This window comes from Cervus canadensis, chromosome 9 (assembly GCF_019320065.1).
Source record: "Cervus canadensis isolate Bull #8, Minnesota chromosome 9, ASM1932006v1, whole genome shotgun sequence".
In the NCBI taxonomy this organism is placed as follows: domain Eukaryota; kingdom Metazoa; phylum Chordata; class Mammalia; order Artiodactyla; family Cervidae; genus Cervus; species Cervus canadensis.
Window position 1 is genome coordinate 74121954 of NC_057394.1, and position 23906 is coordinate 74145859.

A 23906-nucleotide genomic window follows, 5' to 3' on the forward strand; every position below is an offset into this window, starting at 1 on the left:
TTTGCATATGACTTTAATAGGTTAGTATATCTGCTTCTATCATTCACCTGGTGATCGCTTGCACAGGAGGTTTTCTGAGAAGAAAAGGATACTATTATTATTTTTATTCTATTATGTTTCAGAAACTAGGCAAGGCAATCCAATACTTAAGTTTAACATCAAAGTTCACGCTGAAAACCAGGTCCTCTTTAGCCCTCTTTCAGTTTTTACATTAGACTACATTCTTTCTTTATGAAAGTGAGCAAATATTCAAAGTGAAAAATACCGGATATATGTCATCAATTAATTATAATAAGAAACACAAGATTAAAAGAAATATTACTTGAACAGATTCAAGTTAACTTCAAAGTGTATTTCACTTACAATATTTCAATTGAGAAAAACAATTCCTTTTATAATTTAGAAAACCAGACAAAGGTCTGTGAACTCAGAGTGAAAACCAGGCAAACCTAGTATTATTAAGCTCAGTAAACAATGTACCATGGTTTCCTTTATTTTAAACTTGGGCTTAATTTAGCATTTTCATTCCTCTGCTAATTATCACGGTAGCACAACTGCCACAAAAATGGAAACAGGTAGTATTTAATAGGAAATAAATAAAAATACCTTTTCCACATACAGAATATATTTTCAAAGATTCTTATTTGAATACAAAGACACTAGTGAGGTACAGTTTAACATAACGCTAATGGACACATGCTAAATTATTCTTTGATGATATCAAAAGGTTAATAGAAAACCCAGGCAACAGCAACAAAAATCAAGTCACTAAGGGTAAAAGTTTCTTCAACTCTTAAACATAAGGTATTATTTAGTGGTAAGTATATACTCAAAGCTCAATAATTAAAATTCATATCAGAAAACATCATCTGTTTCTAGCTTTAGTATGGTGAGGCCCAACTGCAGCACTAACATTTCCTTACTACCGAGTCTGAGAGTCTTTAATTTTCCCATACAAATCCCCCTATAAGGAAAACTCTCATTGCTAATAACTGCAAATTTTCTCAGCCATGTTGTCTACCTCACAGGGCTGCTGTGAGGATTAAATCTGAAAACATATGGTACAGTGCCTGGAACACAGTAGCCAACTGAAAGTTGCTCAGTTGTGTTCGACGACTCTTTGTGACCCCATGGACTGTAGTCCATGGAATTCTCCAGACCAGAATACTAGAGTGGGTAGTCTTTCCCTTCTCCAGGTGATCTTCCAAACCCAGGATTCAAACAAGGTCTCCCACACTGCAGGCTAATTCTTTACCTGCTGAGTCACAAGGGAAGCCCGAAACATAGTAAGCACTTGATAAATAACAGTTCCCTTTTCCCTTTCCTGTTCATTTCATTAATTAGTTTAATATGGACTCCAAGTCCCCTTCTCTATAATCACAGAACAGGGTTGGGCTTGAAACTTAAAATGTTAAAATTAATCAAGTATTCAGAAGGAGAATCTTGAGTACAAATGTGTAAATGTAGTCACAGAGCCAGAAAATATTCAAACTGGTAGAGACCTTAAAGGTCATGTGTCAATCTGGCACAAGCTCTTTCACTGTAAGGGAAAATTCAGGCCCAGAGAGGTTGAGCAAAGTTATACACACAGAATGTGGTAGAGGTGGATACATGATTCAGATATTTTGAATTTATTCTATATGTAAACCCATACCACTCAATTCCATAAATTATTATTCTACCATAATTAAGTATAAACATGCTGTGACTGGTAAGAAACTATTCTGCTTTGGTGCTAACAACTCCGTATGTCTTCAATGCATTTTGAGCACATAAAGGGTAACTTACTTGCGTTGTGGCAGTGGTCTGGATTTTACGGATTTCCTTTCCTGACTCTTTGCCATCGTCAGATCTCTCAGTGTCTGAAATTATACTTCCTGCATCAACATTTGGTACAATTTTGCTACCAGAAGATTCCGTTTCCAGCGTTGTAGTGGTCATTTCAGCATATTCTAACCCTTTAGATGATGATGCTAAGTCTCTGTCAGAAATACTGCTCATTCCATCTGAAGTGGTATGGATTTTGAACTCTTTTTCTTCTATTATACTTGATGTACAAGTCAAGTCAACACTACCAGTCATGTGAGCAAGCAATCCAAGATCATCACCAACACCAAGATGTACTTGAGTGTCCTGAATATTTGGAATAATGTGATTGCTAGAAAGTTCAGGAAGGAGTTTCTCCTCCTGCTTGGGTATTTTATCAAAGAGAAATGATGTGCTACTGTTGGGAAGTTCATCCTTCTCATCCGCTAATGTTATCAATGGACCGTTATCCTTCTCTTCATTTTTTTTAATAATACCAACACTTCCATGTACATTGTTCTGGAGTTTCTCAACAGCAGCACTATACACATTATCTAACAAAGACTCAACCTCCACAAGAGCACCATTCTCTCCACCTACTAAAGTCTCTGGTGATAAATCCATATCATCAAGCTTCACTTCTGTTGCTTCCACTTTCTCTGCTTTTATGTCAACTAAAAGATCATGTACTTCCACATGCACACCACTTCCTGGTCTATCTGAGTTTCCAAGAATATCATCGGGCACTTTTGTTGACATGAGCAAGTCTCTCGTGTCTGTGCTGACAGGGTAATCTGTCTCACTTTCTGGGCTCTGGCTTTGTGAGAGGTCCTCTATCTCTCGAATTTCCATTCCACCTTTTGCGCCTGTTGTCTGTGATGAGAGACCAGATATGGTGCTCACATTTCCCTTCTTTCCCTTTTTAATGTTTTCCTCCTCTTGTCTCTGATATTCTTCATACATTTTGGCTAGGTATTCCTTATGTGCTTCATAAGTGACCTTAGAAATGGGTAAAGAAAACATTTAAAGCCATTTTTGTACATGTTAAAAGAAAAAAATGATATAAACTTATAATAATAGCAAAAATGGTATCAGTAATTTTAAGGTATCAAATATAAATTAATAACCCTAAGACAACGGCTTAACTTCATCAAGTAATCAGAATATCATCAAAATAGTTATATATGACTTACTATATGATTTGTCAACACAGGCCAACTAGCATTAAAGATTTAAATAAAATGGTATCTTTAAGTGAAGTATTTCAATGTTACCCCAGTTAATATGCCAGCTGAACTCCTCCATATTTCATTTATTTGAGCTAAATCAGAGTTGGCTAATAATACACAATATCCAAAGTACCATGGCGTGTGTGTGTGTGCGTGTGTGTGTATTAGTCACTCAGTCATGTCCGACTCTTTGCAGCCCCATGGACTGAAGTCCCCTGTCCATGGGGTTTCCCAGGCAAGGACACTGGAGTGTGTTGCCATTTCCTTCTCCAGGGGATCTTTCCCACCCAGGGATCAAACCCAGGTCTCCTTCACTGCAGGCAGATTCTTTACTGTCTGAGCCATCAGGGAATCCCCAAAGGACTATTACTACATCAGTATTCACCGTATATTAAAAAAAAAAAAAGTTTGTCTATTGCAACCAGTGAGGTCAAAAAAATAACACATATTTACAAATATATAGTTATAAAATGTTAAAACATTGTATCTTTATATAGGCTACTTTAATTTGTTACTTTACATAGTCTTGTTTAGGAATAATCAGTACACAGTGTAGCTAGATATATATATTTCTCACACAAAGACTTGCAATGAGTTTTCCCATAAAACACTAAAGCAAACTTATTAATGCAATGATGAAAATGAGGTGCTGATATATTATACAATATAAATTTATAACAGAAATAAAGGTCTTTAAAATTTTTGATGTTTAAAATCCTATAGACACATATGATGTTAATTTATATTTAAAATGACAGTATAATAGAATTTAAGGTTGAGCTCTTGCTTTGAGGATTACCTTAATATAAAACCCCTTTATTTTACAGAAAAAAAATCAAGTCCCCAAAGCAGGGCTTAGCAAACTATGGCCCATGGATCAAATCAGCTTATGTCCTGTTTGGAATACAGCCATGTTCAAACTTTACATATTGTCTATGGCTATTTTCACAATGCATGACAGAGTTGAGTAGTTGCATCAGAGGATGCACAGCCAACAAAGCCTAATAATCATTGTGCAAAGGGATTAAATTACTTTCCTAATGGCTGTGGTTTTTCCAGTGGTCATGTATGGATGTGAGAGTTGGACTGTAAAGAAAGCTGATCACTGAAAAACTGATGCTTTTGAACTGTGGTGTTGGAGAAGACTCTTGAGAGTCCCTTGGACTGCAAGGAGATCCAACCAGTCCATCCTAAAGGAGATCAGTCCTGGGTGTTCATTGGAAGGACTGATGCTGAAGCTGAAACTCTAGTACTTTGGCCACCTCATGCGAAAGGCTGACTCACTGGAAAAGACCCTGATGCTGGGAGGGATTGGGGGCAGGAGGAGAAGGGGACGACAGAAGATGAAATGGCTAGATGGCATCACTGACTCGATGGACTTGAGTTTGAGTAAACTCCGGGAGTTTGTGATGGACAGGGAGGCCTGGTGTGCTGCGATTCATGGGGTGGCAAAGAGTTGGACACGACTGAGTGACTGAACTGAACTGAATGCCACAAAATTGAACTGTGGCAGAGATTGGATCAAAAGCCAACTTCTGACACCTATGCTTTTCCTGTAACACCACCACATGATGAGAAATCTTAACTGAACTTCTGTACTCTAATATGTACATTTTCTAATTTTAATTCACTACTTCCTTTCCCCCCAAATCAGACAATATTTAAAATATAAACAAACATTGATTCTTAGGATTAAAAATAAAGATAATGCAATTAAGAACAATACTAAACTTAAGTACTTTAAATCTATTTATTATTCACTTAGAAATAAAAACAATTTCCAATTTAGAAAGGCTTAAAAAGTATATATCATACTCTATTTCATGAAACATTCTTAGAAGACCCAATACAGATGTTTGAGTTAAAAGACTCAGACATAAGTTCCCAGATATCCTATAAAACATATGTGCGGGTCATATCTAGAGTGCAAAATTTAATTATAACAGGACCCCTAAAATACAGTGAAAAACAGAAACAGAACAGAAAGAAAATTGTGATAAAGGAATCAGCCATAATGCAAGATGCCCACAAGATGGCACCAAGAGAGTGTTTACAGACATCTAATACACAGCTGAAACCCTGGTGATGTAAAATGTTAAATCCCTTGTTACCTTGGAATGGGCTATTGAGAGTGTATCCACCCAGACTCTCCAGCCTCCCCATTCATATTTTATGGCATGATACAAAAGAATCCGGAAGATATTGTAAACCATCTCTGTGATCTTCTGTTCCTCAGAATTTTTAGGATTGATATAGCCAAGAGAAAACATCCAATCTTGCCACACTGAACACTGCAATAAGCATCTTGTCAGGGGGCGGTGGGGCGGGGGGGGAGAAACTCATTAAAAATTCTTAGATTATATTAGAATTTACTATTTAAGATAAATAGCGAAAATATGATCTGACTTAGGTAACCAAGGTATACAGTTATTCTGCACATTTAATATTCTAACCTGGAATGACTTTCTCCATTTTTCTACCTAGATAAATCCATATTATAATTTAAAATTGCTTTCCCAACTCTTCCAATTAGATTAGTTACTGTTTCCCTACTCCCTCATCACATGTAGCACTCACAATGCACTTACCATATTATAAATTAATCATCATTTCACTGTTATCTTTCCCACTAAACTGTACCAAATAAGATATACATACACCAAGACAACCTGTGCGGCACAGTGCTTTATATATGGCAGAGAGTCAATCAATATTTGTTAAATTTAAGACTCATGCAGCAACCATGGTTCCAAACTGTACCCCATGTCCTAGCCAACCAATTTAAAACTACATGACAAGAATCAGTTATCAGACCACCTTAAGAAAAGCATAGATGATCTGAGCCAATCCAACATAATTTCATTTAAAGTACTGTTGGTGGTAGACAATGACCAGGAAAAGGAATTGTACATTTTAAATAAGGGGTTTGAGGTATGTATATTCATATATACTATTAAAATATATTACCCATAAAGTTAAATAAAATTATATAAAAATAAATGAAAGTAAGCAAACTATATCAAAGAGACATAAATGCCTTTTCTAATGATTAAAAGCATTAGCAATATAGGTTATGTAAATTTTTTCTTTGCAAGAGACTGAAAATAATGGAGAGAAAATAAGATTAGTTATGGGATAAAGCTTTGGTATAGCATTTAAACTACTCACCTTCTATTTTCTCGGCTGTTACTGAAAAGTTTTATCATATCAGATAAAAATAAACGACGGACTTCCATGAGTTCTGCACTTGGTGTAGAGTTTTTCAACAAAGTTGCCACCACTTTAAGAATCACTGAAAACAAATAAAGGTTACAGTAAAGATTTATAACTGCATCATATTTTCTGCTCCAATAGTCTTTACTGATTTTCAACTAAATGCTTAGCATGATTGGTGAGTTGTAAATGTTGTAAGTTAAACTATAAATGCCATACCGACTCAGGTGGTTAGGAAAAGTTTTGATTTAGTTTCACATGTTACCATGTTACTACTGCATTAAAGAATTGCTCTTTGCTCACTTGGATTCTGAATTTTCACTGTAGAATCTGGCTCTGGATGTGGTTTGTGTACAACTTGAGTACATACTTGCTCTGTCAAAATCTAAAAGACAGAATTTGAATTGAATTTAGAAAATAAATTCATAATTACAAATTATAGATATACAAAGAATCTGCAAAAAATGTCTATTTTTTCATATCAAAAGAAATATATCTTTTAAAGGGTCTTCCAGTAAATTCCACATACTTCTAAACTCTTTTAATTCTACAGTCTTCAAATTTTGTTTGTTACAGATACAGACAAAACTAAAGCCAGTAGCTATAGAAGGGAAGATTCACTAGGAATTCCAAGAACAAATTCTGTTTGAAATCACTTTTCAGTGCACATCTTTAAAACATTTAAATTGGGGACCATAAACACTTGACTGTTATTTTGTCATTAAAAAAAAAAAAACTTAGAAAATCAGTAAATAAGAAAATAATGTCTGAGCCTGGATGCCAACTTCAAATGAAGAACAATAAAGAAAAAATCTTTATAAAAAATGTGGCTCATTGTCATTAACCAATGAGGTTTTTTTTTTTAAGTTTTAATTAATTTATTTATCTTTGGCCACGCTGGTTGTTTGTTGCTGCATGTGGACTTTCTCTAGTTGTGGTAAGCAGGGGCTACTCTTCATTGTGGTGCCCGGGCTTCTCATTCCAGTGCTTCTTTTGTTACAGAGCACGGGCTGTAGGTGCCCAGACTTTAGGAGTTGCAGCCCACGGGCCCTGGAGTGTAGGCTCAGTAGCTGTGGAGCATGGGCTTAGTTACTCCAAGGTGTGTGGGATCTTCTAGGACCAGGGATCAAACCCATGTCCCTGGCATTGTAAGGCGATTCCTAACCACTGGACCACCAGGGAAGTCCCCCAATGAGTTTTTTTGTTAAACTTCTTTTAAGTAAGAAGAAATTACCAATGTTGACCATATAAAGGAAAGACAGAATTCTAAAACATTTACTGACTTTTCTACTAGCACCCAAGCTCTATGAGTCCAGGATTTCTATACACCCTTTTCACTGCTACATTCCCAGCAATTAGCAAAGTGCCTAACACACTGCCCATAGTCAACAAACATCTGTCACACTGAAGAATGAATAATCATACAGAAATTACGGATATATGATTTTTCACTGTATTTTAGGCTATACCCTGTGTTTACCTCTTTTCTTGCATATATTAAAAAAACCCAATGAAATTATATTTAATAATGATATCACTTTATATTATGACTTAATTTCATGATTTAGGTTAACACACTGAGTTTTGAATGAAACTTTTTAAATAGCTCAACCTAAAGTAATATAGAAAACTTTGAGGAAACTATACAAGTTACTTGAGAGCTTAGTTATACATAGCTACTTATAAAAGTTGGGGATGGAGAGTAAAATAATCAAGAGACAGGGATGGCCTTTCAGATCAGAAAAAGATCATGACATCCAGCAGTGGCATTTTTCTTACATTTCTGCTCAGACTTAAAAAAAAACAAGAAAGAAGATAGAACATTTACTTAAGTATACTATAAATGTGTATCAAAAAGATACTGACTGAAAATTAAAAATAACCTACTGTTATTAAAATAATAAATATAGGGCACAAGCAACCCTGTCTTCACGCTCATACTTTTATTGAAACAAACACTTTGTTGTTTAAATACTCAAAGAAAAGGCCTAGGCACAACATAGGAAGACTGGCAAGTAATTGTACATGGATATGTTTCAAAACAAAGTTTTTTTTTTAAATAATAAATGACTTTTTATTTGCACTTGTGATTTCTTTAATACAAATTGCTACCAACAAATATGTAAAGATATGGCAGATTATGCATTTGATCAAAGCTCTTTGATTTAAGCACAAAACAGATTCAAATGGTTTAAGTTCTGTGCATAAGTTCCAAGAAGCTGCCTACTAATTTGTAGGCAGCCTTCTCTCTAATCAGAATCCTTTATTCTTTAGCTGCAGATGAGATAGGGCACAATCTGTTGTAAACAGGGCACTGCTGTAAAACCAGGATGAGAATCTTAAGATCGTTCTTGTTAGATTGACCTTCCCCAAGTGTCTTCCAGCACTGTAGTATGTTCTGCTGACCTCTTAATTTCATAAATTAACTTTCCTTTAAAACAAAGTTTTAAAAATGTAACTATGTGTTCATTATTTTTTAAGAATTACTACCTTTTTAGATGACCAACTACTACTTCAATCACATAGAGTTTCCACTGCATACGTTTAAAATTCTCATCACACATTTAAAAAGTTTTACCTCATAAAGGGTGTTGTATGTGGTGACAGTCACAGTGTTTGTATGCAACATCAGCCTTTCTCCAAGAAGAGTGAAAAGGCTGTGGGTATGCATGATTTCAACTTTTCTTCTGAAGAAAAAGGGGGAAAAACATAATACTATTAAACACACTGGATTTTCTAACCATATGACTTTATGATAAGTAGTAAAATCTATAAGCAGATACAGAATTACAGAAGTAGTTATGTTTACTAACTTTCATCTTCTAAAACAAATGACAGTTTATAGCATAGCTGCCTTCTAAATTACCAAGACTACTATTTAAACACTTCTCAAATCATCTGCACAAACTGAAATGTTAGGTATACAAATTACAAAATATTATATAAATGTTGACAGCTGTAATTTTCAACTTTCTAATAACTATTTATGAGTTATTTTATTATGCTAAATTATTGGTTTAATATACAGAGCACAGATTTTTCAAAACCTTTCTGTCCAAAATCTATGTAAAACTTTAATAACAAAATTTTTAAATTATGGTTAAAAATGAATACAAAGCAAATAATTTGGCAGAAGTAAAGGAAATTCATTACTGCCTGTATTTGTGGCTCATTTAACTGTTGGCTCATTTAACTGCTCCCCCAACAAACCCATACCTAGAATTTTTGTTGTTGCTCAGTTGCTAAGTGCTGTCCAACTCTTTGCAACCCCATGGACTGCAGCACAGCTTTATTAGAGACCTCCTGGAACGCTTAGCTTGAGCCCAGGGAATTACTACTCACCTCTCATTCACATCACTTTCTTACAGGTCTGGATCTGGATCTTTTTGGCTCTAAACCCTCAGTATCTCATTTCTTACATTGATTTTCCTTGTTGTTTGGATTTGGCAACTATAACATAAACTGACTAGATAATCACCAAACTTTCGTTCCTTTTTTCCTGAGCCCAGAGCTGCTGTAATTCTAGTCTCTATTGCAGCTACATGTGGCCACTAGACTGAGTTCTAGTCAATGGAATTTGAGCAGAAAGTCTGTGGGTCATTTTTAGGTCTAGCCCACAGAAAAAAACTCTTCCCCATAGAAGCAATACAGAAGCTTTACGATAAGGACGAAGAGGTACCAGATGAAAGGAGCATCGCTTGAAGAAATCACCTACCGAGGATACCCACTTGGCTCTTAAGTTAATAAAAAAGAAACTACTAGTGTGGTAAGTTACTAAAACTTCACTGTCTGTTAACAGGAGCTTTCGCCATCTTAATCAATATAGAAATCAAATAACGAACCATTTATCTGGACACCACTCACCTGGAAATCCTCTCCTCCACAGTACACAACACAAAAGAGGCGGGACAGCTGTTCCCCTCACCCAATCCTCCTCAGCCCAGAAGGGAAAACAGCAGAATTACCTAAACCCAAGAGGCAGCTAGGGCAAGTGCCTAACGGCTATGTATATGTCAGGACAGATGGATGTTACAGGATTACCAAGGGGAAGACTTTGGTCTCTTCCAACTCAAGCCACACCTAAGGAAAGGAAGTCAGGCACTTTCATTTGTTCCTGGTCAGGAAAACAGAAATGCCAATATATATCCCTCGATATATCTTTTGACACACAGAACTGGTTGAATGAGGCTATCTGAACGTTAGGGCAGCCTCTTAACTGTGACACACAATTTCAGCTACTGGAGAAACGCACGCTCTCCTGATTGCCTCCTACAGTGTGAGTGCTTACACAGGGGCTTGACTCCAGCTCCTGGGGGACTTGACGAATACTGTGTTTACACCAGGGAAGAGATGAGACAGCTTCCTCTCGCAGTCTCCTTTTAAACAGTACTCACCAATAAATGCTGCTGCACAGCAGTCAACATAAAGCCAAACACGGCATTCATCATTTCAGGCACAAAGTGGGCGCACTGGCCCTGGAAATCACAGGATTCTGTTTCCCACAGGACAGCTAACGGAAGACCCAACTCTATGCATTCAGTTCAGAGAGTTTTCACTAGGGTATATATTCAGGGAACATGCTTAACTTTAAGACGGAAATAGACTTCAGGTTGTATGATACATGCTACATTTTTTAAGAAATTAGAAACCCCTCTTGGAATGTGACTGGAGAACTTTACTTTCCCATCAGCAATGCATGAGGATTGCATTGTGGCTCTGCTTCTATTCAAACCAAATTATCTTCTATTTTTCATTGTGATTTCTTTTTATACCCAGAGGTTATTTAGAAGTGTGCTATTTACTTCATTAATTTACTTCACAAACCTTGTGATGAAAACATTTTCTTGTGGTGAAATCGATTCTCTTAGAAACCTTCAAATATACAATACAGTATTGTTAACTATAGTGACCATATGGTACACTTCATCCCCAGACCTCATTTATCTTACAACTGGAAGCTTGTACCTTTTGACCTCATCCACTCATTTCTCCTAGTCTCTACCCTGCAGGCTGTGGGAAGTGCCCCATCTGTTCTCTATTTCTATGAGTTTGGTTTCTACAGATTCCACATACGAGTGAGATGGCAGAGTATTTGTCTTTCTCTGTCTGACTTATTTCACTTAGCATAGAGCCCTCAAGATCCATCAAAGCTGTGCCATATGCCAGGATAGCCTTATTTTTATGCCTGGGTAATATTACACTTTATAAATAAAAGAACAGGGAAATCTACAACCTAACTGTCCACGTTTTCTTTATCTATTCATCCACAGATGAACAGTTAGATTGTTTCCATGTCTGGCTATTTGCAAAGAATGCTGTAATGAACATGAGGGTACAGAAATCTCTTTGAGATTCTGATTTTAATCCCATTGGATATAGATTCCCAAAAGTGACATCACTGGACCATATGGTAGTTCTACTTTTAATTTCTTGAAGAATCTCCATAAAGTTTTCCATAGTGGATGCACCGATTTATATTCACACCAACAGTGGACATGGATTGTTTTCTTTGTACCTCTTACCTTTTTGATAACAGTCATTCTAACAGGTATGGCTTAGATTTGCATTAGGAATATTGAGCACATTTTCTTGTACTGTTGTATGTCTTCCTTGGAAAAATGTCTATTCACATCTTCTATTTCTAAATTGGATTATTTGCTCCTAAGTTTATGAAGTCTTTATATATTTTATATATTAATATCTTATCAGTGATATGATTTGCAAACATTCCTCCCATTCAGTAGGTTTCTTTTTCATATTGTTGAATTTACTTTGCTGGACAGAAATTTGTTAGGTTGCTGTAATTGTTTATTTTTGCTTTTGTTGTCAAATCCGTAAAACCACTGCCAAGACTGACTTCAAGGAGCTTACCTCCTATGTTTTCTGGTGTAATGCTCAAGTCTTTAATCGATCTTGAGTTAATTTTTTTTTCATTTTGAGTTAATTTTTATCTAATGTGTAAGACAGAATTGCAGTTTCATACTTTGGCAATTGGTTGTCCAGTTTACACAAACCTCTGCCCATAGTTCATCAGGCACTCTGTCTATCAGATCTAGTCCCTTAAAATGATTTCTCACGTTCACTGTATAATCAATCATAAGGGATTTGATTGAGGTCATAACTGAATGGTCTAGTGGTTTTCCCTACTTTCTTCCATTTAAGTCTGAATTTGGCAATAAGGAGTTCATGACCTGAGCCACAATCAGTTTCTGGTCTTGTTTTTGCTGACTGTACAGAGCTTCTCCATCTCAGTCTGCAAAGAAAATAATCAACCTGATTTTGGTGTTGGCCATTTGGTGATGTCTATGTGTAGAGTCTTCTCCTGTGTTGTTGGAAGAGGGTGTTGATCAAGACCATCACCAAGAAAAAAAAATGCAAAAAAGCTAAATGCCTGTCTGAGGAGGCCTTAAAAACAGCTGTGAAAAGAAGAGAAGTGAAAAGCAAAGGAGAAAAGGAAAGATATACCCACTTGAATGCAGAGTTCCAAAGAATAGCAAGGAGAGAAAAGAAAGCCTTCCTTAGTGATCAATGCAAAGAAATAGAGGAAAACAACAGAATGGGAAAGACTAGAGATCTCTTCAAGAAAATGAGAGATACCAAGGGAACACTTCATGCAAAGATGGGCTCAATAAAGGACAGAAATGGTATGGACCTAACAGAAGCAGAGGATATTAAGAAGAGGTGGCAAAAATACACAGAAGAACTGTACAAAAAAGATTTTCATGACCCAGATAATCACGATGGTGTGATCACTCACCTAGAGCCAGACATCCTGGAATGTGAAGTCAAGTGGGCCTTAGGAAGCATCGCTATGAACAAAGCTATTGGAGGTGATGGAATTCCAGTTGAGCTATTTCAAATCCTAAAAGATGATGCTGTGAAAATGCTGCATTCAGTATGCCAGCAAATGTGGAAAACTCAGCAGTGGCCACAGGACTGGAAAAGGTCAGTTTTCATTCCAATACCAAAGAAAGGCAAAGCCAAAGAATGCTCAAACTACCACACAATTGCACTCATCTCACATGCTAGTAAATAATGCTCAAAATTCTCCAAGCCAGGCTTCAGCAATACATGAACCGTGAGCTTCCAGATGTTCAAGCTGGTTTTAGAAAGGGCAGAGGAACCAGAGATCAAAAAGTCAACATCCGCTGGATCACCAAAAAAGCAAGAGAGTTACAGAAAAACATGTATTTCTGTTTTATTGACTACGCCAAAGCCTTTGACTGTGTGGATCACAATAAACTGTGGAAAATTCTGAGAGAGATGGGCATACCAGACCACCTGACCTGCCTCTTGAGAAATCTGTACGCAGGTCAAGAAGCAACAGTTAGAACTGGACATGGAACAACGAACTGGTTCCAAATAGGAAAAGGAGTATGTCAAGGGCGTATATTGTCACCCTGCTTATTTAACTTACATGTGGAGTACATCATCAGAAACGCTGGGCTGGAGGAAGCACAAGCTGGAATCAAGATTGCCGGGAAAAATATCAATAACCTCAGATATGCAGATGACACCATCCTTATGGCAGAAAGTGAAGAAGAACTAAAGAGCCTCTTGATGAAAGTGAAAGAGGAGAGTGAAAAAGTTGGCTTAAAGCTCAACATTCAGAAAACTAAGATCATGGTATCCAGTCCCATCACTTCATGGCAAATAGATGGGGGAACAGTGGAGATAGTGTCTGATTTTATTTTGGGGGGCTCCAAAATCACTGCAGATGGTGACTGAAGCCATGAAATTAAAAGACACCTACTCCATGGAAGGAAAGTTATGACCAACCTAGACAGCATATTAAAAAGCAGAGACATTACTTTGCCAACAAACGTCTGTCTAGTCAAGGCTATGGTTTTTCCAGTAGTCATGTATGAATGTGAGAGTTGAACTATAAAGAAAGCTGAGCGCCAAAGAATTGATGCTTTTGAACTTTGGTGTTGGAGAAGACTCTTGCGAGTCCCTTGGACTGCAAGGAGATAAAACCAGTCAATCCTAAAGGAAATCAGTCCTGGAAATTCACTGGAAGGACTGATGTTGAAGCTGAAACTCCAATACTTTGGCCACCTGATGCAAAGAGTTGACTTATTTGAAAAAGACTCTGAGGTTGGGAAAGACGGAAGGCAGGCAGGAGGAGAAGGGGATGATAGAGGATGAGATGCTTGGATGGCATCACTGACTCAATGGACATGGGTTTGAGTAAACTTTGGGAGTTAGTGATGGACAGGGAGGCCTGGCGTGCTGCAGTCTATGGGGTTGCAAAGAGTCAGACACAAGTGAGTGACTGAAGTGAATTGAACTTGGTCCAGTTTTCCCATCATTTATTGCAGATAGTATTTTTTTCTCATTGTTATGTCTTGGCTCCTTTGTCAAGAAGTAGTGGTCATGTGTGTCAGTTTACGTCTGGACTATTTTGTTCCATTGACTTATGTGTCTGTGTTTCTGCTAAGACCATATGGTTTTGAAAACTGTGTAAGTTTGGGTTATAATCTAAAATCAGGAAATGTGATGCCTTCAGCTTTGCTCTTTCTCAAGACTGCTTCGGCTATTCAGTGTCTTCTGTGGTTCCATAAACATTTTAGAATTGTATGTCTATTTCTGTAAGAAAATGCCATTGTCATTTTGATAGCAATTGCATTCAATCTGTAGATCACTTTGGGTAGTATGTGCATTTTAACAAAACTGATTCTTCCAAACCATGAGCATGGTATATCTTTACCTTTGTCTGTGTCTTCTTCAATTTTTATTTTTTCCTTATCAATGTCATAGTTTTCAGTATATAGATCTTTCCATTTCCTTGGTTAAACTTATTCCTAGGTATTTTATTCTATGAAATCTTTCATTCTTTCTACACATACTTAACCTCCTTTCCTATTTGTCATCTTTGTTTCTAGGTACTCCTTACACGTATTTCTTCTAGTTCACCAATTCTTTCTTAAGTTACATATAATCTGTTTAACATGTCCATGGAGTTTTAAAGTTAGTACCTTTTCATTTCCAGAAGTTATTTTTGTTATTTGTTTAAAAGCTAAATAGCTTGTTTCAATATGATCTTGCTTCTTAAGAATTATAACTCCTATTATGTTTGATATGGCACATGAGAAAATGTTCCTTACTTTTGTGTACTGAGCTACACATCTGAAAGGAATTCTGTTATATTTTCCTCAACATGTTTAAGTTTTTAGTGGTACAAAGTGTTTCAGGATATCTTTTTTGCCCATCTTGTTTCTTCTCCAATTATTCTTAGCAGTCCTGGTAAGTCTCCTATGCCTTTATATTTTCTCTCATTTTATGTTTTTGGTCCATGCTTTGAGATCTTCAGTTTACTAATTTGGGTGAATACAGAAAAATAATAATTTAAAGAGGCAGAATGTCACCTTTGGTAGTCTACTTGAATTTCAGATGCACTTCCAAAAAATAAAGTTGAAAGATTCCATCAGAGCTTCCACACTAGTTCTATTTCATTGAGTACATAACTTGATTCTCTCTTATCTCTTGTGTCCGTCTTTTATGCCCCTTCAAATGAGTTGTTATCTCCTGTTTTCACAATGTTGCACTCAGATCCCCCTGGTGTGAATTTTATACGAAGTCCCTGCGGTTGTTGTAAGGGAAAGATCCCTCTAAGCACACTGATCTGAAGTACGTAACTTATCATGGTGGAGGTCCTGAAGCCAGCATCCTAGCACTCCAATATCCTTTTACTTCCACAAGTTCAAGGACAAGGAAAATTCATCCCATCATTTCAGGTACCTCTTGCCATTCTGATGGTAACTTACACAGAAGTCAAAGTTAATATGCCTTGGAAGGGGAAGACAGAGGAGAGGAGAGAGAATGGAAGGCAGAGATCACTGAGATCAAGATTTGCTGCTTTTTACTCTTTAACTTAGGCTGCTAACATACTTCATTAGCTGTTTGATCAGTACCATGGAAGAGAAAAAACCCTCACAGATTGGCATTTTTAGTCTACTGGTACTCCAGCAGAACATCAAGACTCATTTATACCTACCCAAGTACCTACAAAAGCCAACATTTTGGTAGAAGAGAGCCAAGCTTGGAGTTTAGAGTAGATGAGAAGAAAGCATTTTTTTTTTTTTAAATTCTTTTAACTGCTGTATTCCCAGAATCTGCACCAGTACTTTTTACTAACAGACAATAAACTGGACTAATTTCAACTAGTCCAAAAAAGAAAGAAACTATTAGGTAAACAACTGTCAACACATAACAGGCAATTGCTAGAATGAACAACTAACAGCATTTTGTTTCATTTAACTACCGATAGTGTACTTTTGAGTGAAACTATCTTTTAGAATTCATCCAGAAGCAACAGTGTTTGAAGTTTAAGACATTAGACAAACATACTTGGTTGAGAAACTTTTATTTCCACAGTAAATATCCAGTAACATGTGCTTTAAAAATTTTAAGCTAAAATTGTCATAGTCTTACTATGGTATAACATTGGGCATTTTGATCATCTAGTTGAACCATTTGTCAGATTCTGTCCCTGTAATTAAGCCATCTTCAAGAAGAACCAGTTTGGCTTTCTATTCAAGCACATATCAAAGAGAAGGTTACTCAATTTTCTGTGTCTTTATTTTGAAAATTCTTAAGATTTACAGAAAAGTTGAAAGGATACTACAGAGAGGTTCCTTATATTACTTACCCAGCTATCCCATATGTTAACATACCTAATCATGGTACATATGTCAAAACTAAGAATGAACACAGGTATAATATTATTAACTACAGACTTTATTTAAATTTCATCACGACTTATTTTTTTCTGTTCAGTATCTAATCCAGAATACCACTGTACATTTAGACCTTTCTGATCTTTACTAGGTTCTCATCCATTGTGTTTCATGTCTTTTAACAGTTTTGAAGAGTACTGGTCAAGTATTCTGAAGAATGTCACTCAACTGAGAGGCTTATAATTAGACTGAGGTTTTTTGTTTCTTAGAAGAATACCACAGAAATGAAGTGCCCTTATCATATCACATCAGGGAACATGCTATCAAAATGACATATGACTGGTGATGTAAGTCCATCCCTCACTCAAGGAGAGGGGGTTTAAGTTCCACCGTCAAGCAGTGGGAGTAACTACATTTATTATTTGGAACAGACTTCTCAATTTTTATGAGAGACGCCAAACCTATCTCTAGTTCAGCTAACAAAGTATATGAATTATATCCTAAGCTGTGTCCTAGGTACTTACAGAAATCAAAAACTCAGTGCTAGTAGAGATGAGCCCACCTAAACTTCAGTTTAGTTTCCTCCACAGACACAATTTCACTTCACTATAGAATGATTCTCCCACACACAAATGAGATGCTGACTTTGGGTGATATCTTCTTTTTGAGCAGTTTTAAAGATATCTCTCCTAGGATTTTAGGTATATTAATTACGGCACCTATTTCCTGCTACTAATAGTGTTTTGTTTCAAATCCTGAAATGCTAGTGATGATTAGATTATAGTAGAAACATCTCATTTCTATTTGAATACCACTAGTGTTTCATATTTATATTTGGTGTCAGGTATGTAAGATATAAGGAAGAAGTAGTCCACTCTTATCAAAACTGCACTTTAAATAATTAACCTTTTGGTTAACTATTCAAATTAGCATGTAGCAATATGCTGTGAACTCTTTATATTTATTATATAGTATATATATTTAATGATAAAGGTCAGTGAGGGAAGTGGTATGATTTTATTCATTTATAGGGATAAAAACTGAGATTCAAAGATGTTTCTAAAACCACTCAGAAAACACACGGCTAAGGGAAGATCCAAACCTAGGCAGTCCAACTTGAGAGCCAATGAACTACATGTATATTATTAATCAATTTTCTCTATTAACTATCAAGCTGTATATGCTTTAAGTGTTTTTTTCTTTTTACTACTGAATTTAACTTCATAATCACATTGATAGGAATTATTTAAACTGTGTAGATAAGTACTTAAACCTAGTCCTGTTCCATCATTCTCCAATAGGTAACTCATTTTAACTAACCAGTCATTGATTCTACTTAATCCAATTCCATTAATAATGCAATTCCTGAAAGCTCAAGATTTTAAAGGTGCGTTTTACATTCAATGTTTGCAGTTTTTTAAACAATTTGTTCCTGAAAAAATTGTTTCTATAACTAACATTAATATGATTAAAATATTAACATAATCTATATATACCTTCATTTCTACCAACTCCCCATTAGAAACCACTGTTCTTGATTTATTTCTTATGAACTTGACTAGACTTTCTCACTGCAAATATAATAAGTACTATGTTCTCATGTTCTCTTCTTTAAACAAAAATAGCATCTATTGATAATACATATCCATCTTAACTATTTATTTTTAACCTTTTAACAATTTAGTTGTTGTATCTATATGTAGAGACTTATCTCACTGGTCTTATAACTACACAGTATTCCATTTAATAAATGAACTATAACTTATTTGTCAACAAATTCCCCCATTAATAGAAATTTAAGAGAGGAAAAAAGAAAAAAGGATCAAAAGAAATGAGGACAACCTCAGGGACCTCTGGGACAATGTGAAACGCCCCAACATTCGAATCATAGGAGTTCCAGAAGAAGAAGACAAAAAGAAAGGCCATGAGAAAATACTCGAGGAGATAATAGCTGAAAACTTCCCTAAAATGGGGAAGGAAATAGCCACCCAAGTCCAAGAAACCCAGAGAGGCCCAAACAGGATAAACCCAAGGCGAAACACCCCAAGACACATATTAATCAAATTAACAAAGATCAAACACAAAGAACAAATATTAAAAGCAGCAAGGGAGAAACAACAAATAACACACAAAGGGATTGCCATAAGGATAACAGCTGATCTATCAATAGAAACCCTCCAGGCCAGAAGGGAATGGCAGGATGTACTGAAAGTAATGAAAGAGAATAACCTACAACCTAGATTACTGTATCCAGCAAGGATCTCATTCAGATATGAAGGAGAATTCAAAAGTTTTACAGATAAGCAGAAGCTGAGAGAATTCAGCACCACCAAACCAGCTCTTCAACAAATGCTAAAGGATCTTCTCTAGACAGGAAATGCAGAAAGGCTGTATAAACGTGAACCCAAAACAAAAAGTAAATGCCAACGGGACCACACCTATCAATAATTACCCTAAATGTAAATGGGTTGAATGCCCCAACCAAAAGACAAAGATTGGCTGAATGGATACAAAAACAAGACCCCTATATATGCTGTCTACAAGAGACCCACCTCAAAACAAGAGACACATACAGACTAAAAGTGAAGGGCTGGAAAAAAAATATTTCATGCAAACGGAGACCAAAAGAAAGCAGGAGTCGCAATACTCATATCAGATAAAATAGACTTTCAAATAAAGGATGTGAAAAGAGACAAAGAAGGACACTACATAATGATCAAAGGATCAATCCAAGAAGAAGATATAACAATTATAAATATATATGCACCCAACATAGCAGAACCGCAATATGTACGGCAAACACTAACGAGTATGAAAGAGGAAATTAAGAGTAACACAATAATAGTGGGAGACTTTAATACCCCACTCACAACTATGGATAGATCAACTAAACAGAAAATTAACAAGGAAACACAAACCTTAAATGACACAATGGACCAGCTAGACCTAACTGATATCTATAGGACATTTCACCCCAAAACAATCAACTTCACCTTTTTCTCAAGTGCACACGGAACCTTCTCCAGAATAGATCACATCCTGGGCCATAAATCTGGTCTTGGAAAATTCAAAAAAATTGAAATCATTCCAGTCATCTTTACTGACCACAGTGCAGTAAGATTAGATCTAAATTACAGGAAAAAAATTCTTAAAAATTTAAACATATGGAGGTTAAATAACACGCTTCTGAATAACCAACAAATCATAGAAGAAATCAAAAAAGAAATCAAAATATGTATAGAAATGAATGAAAATGAAAACACAACAACCTAAAACCTATGGGACACTGTAAAAGCAGTGCTAAGGGGAAGGTTCATAGCATTACAGGCTTACATCAAGAAACAAGAAAAAAGCCAAATAAATAACCTAACTCTACACCTAAAGCAATTAGAGAAGGAAGAAATGAAGAACCCCAGGGTTAGCAGAAGGAAAGAAATCTTAAAAATCAGGGCAGAAATAAATGCAAAAGAAACTAAAGAGACCATAGCAAAAATCAACAAAGCTAAAAGCTAGTTTTTTGAAAAAATAAACAAAATTGACAAACCATTAGCAAGACTCATTAAGAAACAAAGAGAGAAGAACCAAATTAACAAAATTAGAAATGAAAATGGAGAGATCACAACAGACAACACTGAAATACAAAGGATCATAAGAGACTACTACCAGCAGCTCTATGCCAATAAAATGGACAACTTGGATGAAATGGACAAATTCTTAGAAAAGTATAACTTTCCAAAACTGAACCAGGAAGAAATAGAAGATCTTAACAGACCCATCACAAGCAAGGAAATCGAAACTGTAATCAAAAATCTTCCAGCAAACAAAAGCCCAGGACCAGATGGCTTCACAGCTGAATTCTACCAAAAATTTAGAGAAGAGCTAACACCTATCTTACTCAAACTCTTCCAGAAAATTGCAGAAGAAGGTAACTTCCAAACTCATTCTATGAGGCCACCATCACCCTAATTCCAAAACCAGACAAAGATGCCACAAAAAAAGAAAACTACAGGCCAATATCACTGATGAACATAGATGCAAAAATCCTTAACAAAATTCTAGCAAACAGAATCCAACAACATATTAAAAAAATCATACACGACCAAGTGGGCTTTATCCCAGGAATGCAAGGATTCTTTAATATCCGCAAATCAATCAATGTAATACACCACATTAACAAATTGAAAGATAAAAACCATATGATTATCTCAATAGATGCAGAGAAAGCCTTTGACAAAATTCAACACTCATTTATGATTAAAACTCTCCAAAAAGCAGGAATAGAAGGAACATACCTCAACATAATAAAAGCTATATATGACAAACCCACAGCAAGCATCACCCTCAATGGTGAAAAATTGAAAGCATTTCCCCTGAAATCAGGAACAAGACAAGGGTGCCCACTCTCACCACTACTATTCAACATAGTGTTGGAAGTTTTGGCCACAGCAATCAGAGCAGAAAAAGAAGTAAAAGGAATCCAGATAGGAAAAGAAGAAGTGAAACTCTCACTGTTTGCAGATGACATGATCCTCTACATAGAAAACCCTAAAGACTCTACCAGAAAATTACTAGAGCTAATCAATGAATATAGTAAAGTTGCAGGATATAAAATTAACACACAGAAATCCCTTGCATTCCTATATACTAACAATGAAAAACAGAAAGAGAAATTAAGGAAACAATACCATTCACCATTGCAACAAAAAGAATAAAATACTTAGGAGTATATCTACCTAAAGAAACAAAAGACCTATACATAGAAAACTATAAAACACTGATGAAAGAAATCAAAGAGGACACAAACAGATGGAGAACATACCGTGTTCATGGATTGGAAGAATCAATATTGTCAAAATGGCTATTCTACCCAAAGCAATCTATAGATTCAATGCAATCCCTATCAAGCTACCAACGGTATTTTTCACAGAACTAGACCAAAGAATTTCACAATTTGTATGGAAATACAAAAAACCTCGAATAGCCAAAGTAATCCTGAGAAAGAAGAATGGAACTGGAGGAATCAACCTGCCTGACTTCAGACTCTACTACAAAGCCACAGTCATCAAGACAGTATGGTACTGGCACAAAGACAGAAATATAGATCAATGGAACAGAATAGAAAGCCCAGAGATAAATCCACGAACCTATGGACACCTTATCTTTGACAAAGGAGGCAAGGATATACAATGGAAAAAAGACAACCTCTTTAACAAGTGGTGCTGGGAAAACTGGTCAACCACTTGTAAAAGAATGAAACTAGAACACTTTCTAACACCATACACAAAAATAAACTCAAAATGGATTAAAGATCTAAATGTAAGACCAGAAACTATAAAACTCCTAGAGGAGAACATAGGCAAAACACTCTCCGACATAAATCACAGCAAGATCCTCTATGACCCACCTCCCAGAATATTGGAAATAAAAGCAAAACTAAACAAATGGGACCTAATGAAACTTAAAAGCTTTTGCACTACAAAGGAAACTATAAGTAAGGTGAAAAGACAGCCCTCAGATTGGGAGAAAATAATAGCAAATGAAGAAACAGACAAAGGATTAATCTCAAAAATATACAAGCAACTCCTGCAGCTCAATTCCAGAAAAATAAATGACCCAATCAAAAAATGGGCCAAAGAACTAAACAGACATTTCTCCAAAGAAGACATACAGATGGCTAACAAACACATGAAAAGATGCTCAACATCACTCATTATCAGAGAAATGCAAATCAAAACCACAATGAGGTACCATTACACGCCAGTCAGGATGGCTGCTATCCAAAAGTCTACAAGCAATAAATGCTGGAGAGGGTGTGGAGAAAAGGGAACCCTCTTACACTGTTGGTGGGAATGCAAACTAGTACAGCCGCTATGGAGAACAGTGTGGAGATTTCTTAAAAAACTGGAAATAGAACTGCCATATGACCCAGCAATCCCACTTCTGGGCATACACACCAAGGAAACCAGATCTGAAAGAGACACATGCACCCCAATGTCATCGCAGCACTGTTTATAATAGCCAGGACATGGAAGCAACCTAGATGCCCATCAGCAGATGAATGGATAAGGAAGCTGTGGTACATATACACCATGGAATATTACTCAGCCATTAAAAGAATTCATTTGAACCAGTCCTAATGAGATGGATGAAACTGGAGCCCATTATACAGAGTGAAGTAAGCCAGAAAGATAAAGAACATTACAGCATACTAACACATATATATGGAATTTAGAAAGATGGTAACGACAACCCTATATGCAAAACAGAAAAAGAGACACAGAAGTACAGAACAGATTTTTGAACTCTGTGGGAGAAGATGAGGGTGGGATGTTTCGAAAGAACAGCCTGTATATTATCTAGGGTGAAACAGGTCACCAGCCCAGGTGGGATGCATGAGACAAGTGCTCGGGCCTGGTGCACTGGGAAGACCCAGAGGAATCGGGTGGAGAGGGAGGTGGGAGGGGGGATCGGGATGGGAAATACGGGTAAATCTATTGCTGGTTCGTGTTAATGTATGACAAAACCCACTGAAAAAATTAATTAATTAATTAATTAATTTTTTAAAAAAAAGAAAAAAGAAAAGGTTCCAGGAAGATATTCCAGTAAAAAGTATAGAGTACAAAGTATACTGTTTCTAGTATAGAGTATAATATACTCATTGCAGAGCAGTGAGTATGATTTCATTCATACAAACAATGTGGGTTTTATTTATTCATTTATTTTAACTGTTTAAAGTGTTTTCTTAATTCTGTAAATATGTGCCAATGACCAATGTTTTTGAATTGGGTAAAAGACCAGAAGACATAAGTGAAGAAAGATGATGAAGAATACTTTTATTTTCATTTGATGTGTCACTTAGACTTATAAAGTTTCAATATATTAAATATCAGTGAAATGTACAGCAGTTAAGGTGCAATATAAGAAGAGAGAAAATAGAGTTTAAAAACAGTTTTTGAAAAGAAATATTTTAGGGTAGATC

The 23906-nt window shown here is 36.0% G+C and overlaps 1 protein-coding gene across 10 annotated transcripts in view; it reads right to left on the reverse strand.

Moving 5' to 3' along the window:
* The window catches only part of NBEA (neurobeachin), a 644508-nt gene that overhangs the window by 435698 nt on the left and 184904 nt on the right, over positions 1–23906 (reverse strand). For all 10 annotated transcript variants that reach the window (XM_043477413.1, XM_043477415.1, XM_043477416.1 and 7 more), the window contains 5 exons: positions 8827–8935; positions 6552–6633; positions 6204–6327; positions 5147–5339; positions 1789–2805 (listed from right to left, as the gene is read on the reverse strand). In XM_043477413.1, the coding sequence (XP_043333348.1) occupies positions 1789–2805; positions 5147–5339; positions 6204–6327; positions 6552–6633; positions 8827–8935 (1525 nt within the window). The remainder of the gene's footprint in view (positions 1–1788; positions 2806–5146; positions 5340–6203; positions 6328–6551; positions 6634–8826; positions 8936–23906) is intronic.